Here is an 8,496-nt window from a genome sequence, read left to right as displayed (position 1 = left end):
GGCCAGCCTGGTCTACCAAGTGAGTTCCAGGACAGCCAGAGCTATACAGAGAAACCCTGTCTCGAAAAAAAACCAAAAAAAAAAAAAAAAAAAAAAAAAAAGAAAGTGATGTCTAGTTGAATGGCAGAAAAAGTGATGAATTAGAGAAAGATTTGATGGAATAGGATCTGCCCAACTCTAACAAGAATAGAGAGAGGAAAGGGAAGCCATAAGAGAGAGCAACAAGGGAAAGGAGGCAGTTTTGCCTGGACAGTTTTACATAGACAGGTTGAAGAGAGAACAAGATAGACACAGGTGAAGACAGAATGAGCCAGAGAATGAGGAGACAGAAGATTAGAACAGATTGCTTGAGTTAGTAGGAGGCCAAGCAGAGTAACTCAGTGAGAAACAGAGAGAAATCAGATTGAATCAGTCAGCTTGGAGAGGAGTTTTGGGCAGAATAGCTGAGTTGAACCAGTCAACCAGAAAGAACTAGAAAAGGGTGAGCTTATTCAATTTAAGCCTCAGGCTGAAAACATTCTATTTAGGCCTAGATTAGATTGTACAGAGGCTAAAAGCTTCCTGACTAGGCCTGGGTTAGCAGGTGGATGTGGCAAACCTCTGAGATGACAGTTACATCAGGCAAATTACATGCATCATGCATACATGTCTTAATCTATAAGGTTAGAAACTTCAAGTATGTCTTTTTGCTCCCTTTTATATGGCTTCTTCCCCAGTATATATAGCCCAGATCACCCTTGTCTCCTTAAATGAATATTTATGACTGCATGTAGGGTACACCTATATAATGCAGGATAGTGTCTCCATCTTAGGCTTTTTAACCATGTGCAAAGACTTTCACTTTACTTTATTTCCATGTACATTAGCATGTACAGTGGCCATGGATCAGGGTGTGGAGAGTTTTGGGAGTTTTACCTGCTTCAGTCTGGTCACAGTATTTGCTAGAATGATCACCAGTAACCACAGATAAAATGAAGGCAACGTTTAGAAACTTAGCAATACAAATTCCAAAGAAAGTAATAATCATTCTAAGTGAGTACACAGCAATCCATAAAGTGTACCGAGGTTGCTAATTACTGGTTTGTTTATAGTGTGAGGATTATGGGAAGAGTCTGTATGTGAGGGTTTGCAGTGTGAGGAGAGCATTGGGAGCGGAAGGCTGGGTACTGTGATTCTTAGGGTCAGCATGTCTGCTGACACTTTACGGAGAACTAGGCTAAAAACATGTTCACTGTCTTTCTTTGCTTAGTAGTTGTCAGATTCTTCATTCACCTTCCTTTGCAAACTCCTCTCTGCTAAGGTGCCCCTTACTGAAGCAGTCGATCCTGTGGATTTGGAAGATTACCTCATCACTCACCCGTTGTCTGTGGACTCTGGGCCTTTGCGGGATTTGGTTGAATTTCCTCCAGATGATATTGAAGTTGTGTATAGTCCTAGGGACTGCAGGACCCTTGTATCAGCTGTGCCTGAAGAAAGGTAAGGAGACAGTCACCATGTTTTAGCTTTAGTGTAACTATAGGAAGATGATTTTCATTACTTTATTTAAGCCATACTTTCATGGTATTTCTTATTATAAAAAAAGAAACACTACAAAATGTTTATTAAATTCATTGTTGTATTCTTCCTTTGGATCCCCTTTTGGAAGTCCTTCTAATAATAATAACTCTGTGTACATTCTACTTTTCTACCTAAAAATATATTCTGTTGTGTTTTAAACAGTGAAATGGATCCACACGTTAGGGATTGTATAAGAAGTTATACAGAAGACTGGGCAATTGTGGTCAGAAAGTAAGTCTCTTGTTTATTATGATATTTTAAAGTACTGAGTAGAGGCAGGAGAGATGATTCAGTAATTATGAACATTTGCTGCTGTTGTAGAAGTCACAAGTTTGGTTCCTGGCACCCATGATACAACTATCTGGAGTTCCCATTGCAGGGTATTCCATGGCCTCTTTTGGCAATCACAGATACAAGGCATACACATGATTACATACATGCAGGCCAGCACTCATGCACATAAAATGAAATAGGAAAATCTTTTAAAAAAAATCACTTAGTGGAAGTTTTAAATGTTATTAAATTAGTTAGATTTCATAAAAATTGTGAGATTTATTCGTTAAACAGAACTGTCACAGCAGAAGGACATTCCCCATAGATATATTATTTAGTGGAGTTACGTGTGTTTCCTTTATAAAATACTAAGCTTGTAGGAATACTACTCTATATTGTTGAGAATCATTATAGAATGTAATGATGATAATTCTATAGTCTAATTCTCTTAGGAAATTGTGATGGATATTGTTGAATTGTTTGTTTGTTTTTTTAAAAAAATGCAGTTTTGTAAAACTTGCATAGCTAACTTAAGTTTAACAGCCAGCTTTCAGATACAGGTATTTGAAAGTCTGAGCCTCGAATTTGTGATCCTCCTGTCTCTGCCCTCGGTGATGAGATTTCATGTGTGTGCCACCACAACTGTATTCTCTTGCTATTTTTTTTTTAACTGTCTTAATACTTATAAGTCCTAGACCTTTACATTTATCCAGTTAGGTACCTGTTTGTAGAAAATAATCTTTTCTATGCCATAGTTAATAATTTTCTAACAGTATTTTTACTAACAGTATAAGTGATATTAAAAAATAAAATGCAACTATTTTTCATTAGTAATTCACATAATGAAGAAGGGTCTTCATTCTGGAACGTTTAACCATGGTTTTCTAAATAAGATATAAGAACAAGTAGTGATCAGTTTGGTTATGACATAATTTTCACGGATGGAATGATCTGTGCTAAATATTACTAGCATACGTGATGTGGGGCTGGAGAGGCGGCTCAGTAGTTTAGAGCACTGGTTATTCTTGCAGAGGACCTGGGTTTGGTTCCTAGCTACACTGGCATCTAACAGCCCTCTCTACCTCCCGATCCAGGTATCTAACATCCTCTCCTGTGAGCACTGCATGCACATGGTGCACAGAGTTATTACATGAAGGCAGATACATAAAACAAATATAAATAAATGTAAAGATTGTTGTGTCCATTGCTTATAGTTTTGTCCTCTTGGCTGCTGTCCTATCTTGTTAGGCTTAAGCCTGTGTTAAGTCTCAGTGTGCAGGAGAATACTGGTAACCTTATTAGTTTAAGTATGACCTATTGTAGGATACTTTACTGCTCTTTACATAGAATGGTTGTAAACACAGAATTTTTACAACTGTTCTCATAGCTAGATTTGTTATATTACTAGAGAAATGTAATATTCTTCTCCTCAGATAATTGGAAAACCTTTTACTTCTTTGCATATGGGTTGGAAACCTATAATCAAAAATCTTAATAAAGGTATTAGTTGTGGGAGGGGGAGAGATATTGATTGATTGATTATTAGTTATTGTAGAATCGTGGTGACTCATCACTGGCTGAGGCATAATGGAGGGGAATTAACATTAATTGCTAATTATCATTGCTAGGTAGTTTATTGAGTACTTAATGCTTAATAACTTTTATGGTTTCAACAGATAAGGTACCCCAGACTCAAAGCAGTTAAGTATTAATTTCTCTGAGGTTCCCACACACTAAAAAGTGAGGTGACCAGGATTAGAAGCTAGGACAGCAGACTCTAAAGCTTATAATTTTTCTGTTACACTGAATATTGTTACCTTCATTGATAAATGGGAGACAAAAAGGTCGACTAGAAGATGTTGGTCTCTGTGAAAAATAGAAGAGGTGTGTGGTGAAAACATTGGAAAACTATGATGCAGTGTTCTTGGCTACTAGGCTTTTATATGTTGTTACAAAAGAAAGTATATTAATTTAGAAGTTATATTAATTTAGAAGTTCTGAACCTCTCCATATGTGTGTGTAAACATTATAATATGTAGATTTTATTGCTTTTCATTTTATGTTAAGAGTATAAATTGAGAGGTTTTATACAATAATGAGTTGCTACGAAGGTTAAAAATTTCATGGCTTGCTAGACATAGTGGCACATGCCTTTAATTCCAGCACTCAGGAGGCAGAGGCAGATGGATTTCTGTGAGTTCTAGTCTAGCCTGATCTGTAGAGTGAGTTCTAGGACAGCAATACATAGTGAGATCATGTCTCAAAAACAAAACAAAAAAACCCCAAAATTCAGTGCTTATATGTATCTGTTTATATTATTAACATCTTATATTATTATTAAAAATCATTCATTTTTACTTAGATTTTTTTAACCTTAGTTTCCTGGTTGTTTCCGTTTGTTTGTTTGTTTTTAGCTGACTGATTTTCTGAATAAAATCATTGTCATGAGAGGGAAGAAAAATAGGATTTACTTTTAGAAGTGGATAATCCGCTCTTTATTTAGATTAAAGGAGCTTTGGATGAACAGTTCCTTAAATCCTGGGTTAGCACTGAGAACTGCTAGGATAGATCCCAGTCATGTTTGTGTGAAGAAATAATTATTATATATACAATTATGCTCAGCATGAGTGATTTTCAGAAATTGATATTATTTTTAATAGATACCATAAACTGGGAACAGGATTTAACCCCAACACATTGGATAAGCAGAAAGAAAGGCAAAAAGGACTGCCCAGACAAGTCTTTGAATCTGATGAAGCTCCCGATGGCAACAGCTACCAGGATGAGCAAGTAATGCTTGTATTGTTAAGTGACTATAAGAGAGTAGTTTTAGTTAACTAATAATTAATATGTATAACTTAACTTTTTTCATAACAGGATGACCTTAAAAGACGTTCGATGTCAATAGATGATACTCCAAGGGGTAGCTGGGCCTGCAGTATCTTTGACTTGAAAAATTCACTTCCTGATGCCTTGCTTCCTAATTTACTTGATCGAACTCCAAATGAAGAAATAGACCATCAGAATGATGACCAAAGGAAATCAAACCGTCACAAGGAACTGTTTGCTTTGCATCCATCGCCTGATGAGGTATTAACTTTGCAGGCGTGGTCCTGCATGTCTGTCATCTGAGCTACTTGAAAAGCTGAGGCAGGAGGATCACAAGTTTAAGGACTGCTTGGGTACCTTAGTGAGAACCTATTTTAAACGCAAGTGAAGTGGGCCAGGAGTGTGGCTCAGTGGCAGAGCACTTTCCTGCCGTGTGCAGGGCTGTGTACCTCTTTGGGAAGTATGATTTGTATGTTGTATTACTACAATGTTGGGAACAGCTATAGGGTTTAGGAATTAAATATGCTCTCAGTACTGAGGATTCACTTACGAGGAACGTCTGTGACTGAGTACACGTGCTATGTAATGGCTTCCATTTATAGACAGATATGGTGTTCTTTCCTGTGTTTAACTATGAAGACCAGAAATGCTAGAATGCTTAAAGTCTTAAAAACAAAACACAGGTTATGCTAAGTAGCCACTGTGCTGTTACTTTCTCACTCTGTAGGAAGAACCAATAGAAAGGCTTAGTGTTCCTGATGTACCCAAAGAGCATTTTGGACAAAGACTTCTTGTGAAATGTTTATCACTCAAGTGAGTATTTCTTTTACTCTTATTATTTCTGTTACCTGGGCTAATGCTTTGAGTACTGGTATAACAAACTTTAGACTTCATGCTTGTGTATTTGTCCTTTCGAGAGTAGTTTTTTCTTTTTCCTTTTGAAATTATTATTTTTAAGATTTTACATATTTATTTTTATTTTTAGAAAAATGTTAATTTGTATTTAATGTTTCCCACATAATACATTCATTACGAACAATTATTCAGAAAAGAAGAAAAATGCACATAAGTAAGAGACTACTGTATCAATATTATTTGGCTTATAAAACTGATAAAACCACAACCAGGATGTGGTGCATGTCTATAATCCCGCATCAGTAGCCTGCAGATGAGGCACATGGGTTGAGGCCACTTGGGTTGAATAAGAGAGACAAGTCTCTTTGTTTCTCTCTCAGTAAGCCATGCATTTACATATTTAGGTTTTGTAGTGGTAAATTGTTAATCCATTCTTATCTTCCTGGCTGGGGTGGCATGATTCCACCCACCCCAATGCTCTGGAGTCCCCACATAAAAGACACAAATGTGCAGCCTTATTTTTAATATACCCTAAGCTAGCTCAATGGTTGGGCACTTCCAAACCTCCTCACGGCTAGCACACACTCCCCTCCAGTTAACACTTTCTAATCTATATTTTATCTTTGCTGCCCTGCTTCCTTCTGGGCAGCCCTCCCATGGGGCTGCTTCCCCTTTGCACCCACATTTCAGCCCGCTCACCCACCTGCTCCTTTACTGCTTGTTCCAGCCTATGGAAGTCCTGCCTCTGTCTGCCTGCCCAGCCATTGGCCACCGGCTCTTTATTGATCAGTTAGAAAACCAACTGTTGTCAGGGACCCACAGCAGACTGAATTCCCCTGTAATCACAAATCAAAGACCCAACAAGGTTTTATAGACTTTCACTGTATCCTTAAAGTTTCTTTCCTAAAGTAATTCTAGCTTAAGAAAGCTTTTGTGTAATGAGGGCATAAACAGATTAACAGTATATACATGCTTCTTGCCAGAAACTATAATCATCTTATTTCTTCTCTGCATTTATCTTGAACCTTGAGGAGAAGGCTTTAGAACCATGTCCAACCTTTGGAAGAGCAGTCGATGCTCTTAACCATTGAGCCATTTCTCTAGCCCATGGCCATTGTTTTTGATGGGGAGTTTTAAAGACAAAACTTTTTCTTTAAAAAAAAAAAATTTGTTGTTGTTGTTGTCTTGAGACAGGGTCTCATTTTTTATCTCTCACTGTCCTGGAATAGAATAGGTTCTTAACCTGACCTCTTAACTTAGAGATCCTCCTGCCTAGTGAGTGTTGTTAGGGTTAAAGATGCATGCCACTATGTCTCCCAATAAATATTTTTTTCTTTAAATAGTGTATTAGTTAGGGTTTTACTGCTGTGAACAGACACCATGACCAAGACAAGTCTTATAAAGGACAACATTTAATTGGGGCTGGCTTACAGGTTTAGAGGTTTGGTCCAGTATCATCAAGGTGGGAGCATGGCAGCATCCAGGCATGCATGGTACAGGAGTTGCTGAGTGTTCTACATCTTCATCTGAAGGCTGCTAGGGTGAGGGTCTTAAGCCCTGGCCCACAGTGACACACCTTCTCCAACATGGCCACACCTTCTAATAATGCCATTCCCTGGGCCAAGCATATACAAACCATCAAAAAGAGCAAGTTTCTTATTTTTGGTAGGTTTGGCTCTATTTTAGTCTCAATGTTTTGAAGTCCGTTTTCTCTTGAAGGCAGTTCAATGTCATATGCCTCTGAGGTAGCTCATATGCCCCTGGGGTAACTTATGTGCAAGTTTTCCTTGTGTTTTCTCTCACTTCTTGCTCTCTTTGAAGTAATTTTATACGACAAACAGTATTCTTTATTTTACAAACGAGGAAGTGTGAATTAAAGAGGATTAGTAGAACTTCTGCTTAATAATGCTCAGTGAGTAATTGAAGAAGAAACTCTGTTCTTCCCATTATTGGGTATTCTTGTAGTAGGTTTATTAGTTCGAACTGAAGAAGAAAAACTTGAATTTGTAGCTCAGCCAGATAGATTACTTTGTGTATAAGTATGACAGTTTTCTTTCTTGGAAAGCCAAAGCTTTATACATTTAGTTAAATTCGTGTAGAAATCTATTAGATAAATTGAATAGACTTTTCTACATATTTGGACCTCTATTTTATATTAAATCCTTTTATAGCAGCCATTTTGATACATTTATTTATATCCTTTCATTATTTGTTGACACAGAGTTTCATCTTCTCTAGTCTAAAACTTACTGTGTAGAGAGGAGAGGTGTCCGCCCGGGAGGGCTCTCTCTGCTTGAGCTGATAAGGGAGCCATCTTTGCTCCGGTTTGCCCAGGCTCCAGCTGGAGCCCTCAGCGGACTGCAGAAGCAACACAGCTTCTGGGACAGACCCTGTTTCTGGCTCTAGACATCCAGGCACCTTCCCTGCCAGAGGAGAGGTGTCTGCCCGGGAGGGCTCTCACTGCACGAGCTGGGAAGGGAACCATCTTTACTCCCAGTCGCCCAGGCTCCTGAGAGTGTGGACTGCAGAAGCTACACAGCTTCTGGGATACACCCTGTTTCAGGCTCCAGACACCTGGGCACCTTCCCCGCTAGAGGAAAGGTGGCCACCCGGGAGGGCTCTGTCTGCCAGAGCAGGTGAGAGAGCCATATTGTGTCCAGGGTCACTTGGATTCTAGTCTGTGCAGGTGAGTGTGCAAACTGCAGAGGCGACATACCTTCTGGGTCAGGCTCTGATTCTGGCCTACTTCTTCAGCAAGAAGGCAGATCTGAACGCCAGGCCTCTGTGCAACTTCCCTGTAAGAGGAGAGCTTGCTTGAGGAGAGTACTCTGACGACTGAGACTCAGGAGAGAGCTGGACTCCCAGGACTGCTGACAGAGGCTAACAGAATCACAGGAGGAACAAGCTCCAACCAGAGACAACTATAACAACTAACTCCAGAGATTACCAGAGGGCAAAAGGCAAACATAGGAATCTTACTAA

General features: G+C 38.8%; 1 protein-coding gene across 7 annotated transcripts in view; it reads left to right on the top strand.

Annotated features, from left to right (window-relative positions):
* Nucleotides 1–8,496, top strand: part of Dock7 (dedicator of cytokinesis 7) — a 205,822-nt gene that overhangs the window by 40,974 nt on the left and 156,352 nt on the right. For all 7 annotated transcript variants that reach the window (XM_029540156.1, XM_029540154.1, XM_029540155.1 and 4 more), the window contains exons 3-7: nt 1,301–1,476; nt 1,720–1,788; nt 4,491–4,620; nt 4,708–4,920; nt 5,387–5,472. In XM_029540156.1, coding sequence (XP_029396016.1) covers nt 1,301–1,476; nt 1,720–1,788; nt 4,491–4,620; nt 4,708–4,920; nt 5,387–5,472 — 674 coding nt within the window. The remainder of the gene's footprint in view (nt 1–1,300; nt 1,477–1,719; nt 1,789–4,490; nt 4,621–4,707; nt 4,921–5,386; nt 5,473–8,496) is intronic.

This window comes from Mus pahari, chromosome 6 (assembly GCF_900095145.1).
Source record: "Mus pahari chromosome 6, PAHARI_EIJ_v1.1, whole genome shotgun sequence".
Lineage (NCBI taxonomy): Eukaryota > Metazoa > Chordata > Mammalia > Rodentia > Muridae > Mus > Mus pahari.
Note: the sequence above shows the minus strand (reverse complement) of the source record. Positions and strands in the feature narration are given on the sequence as shown.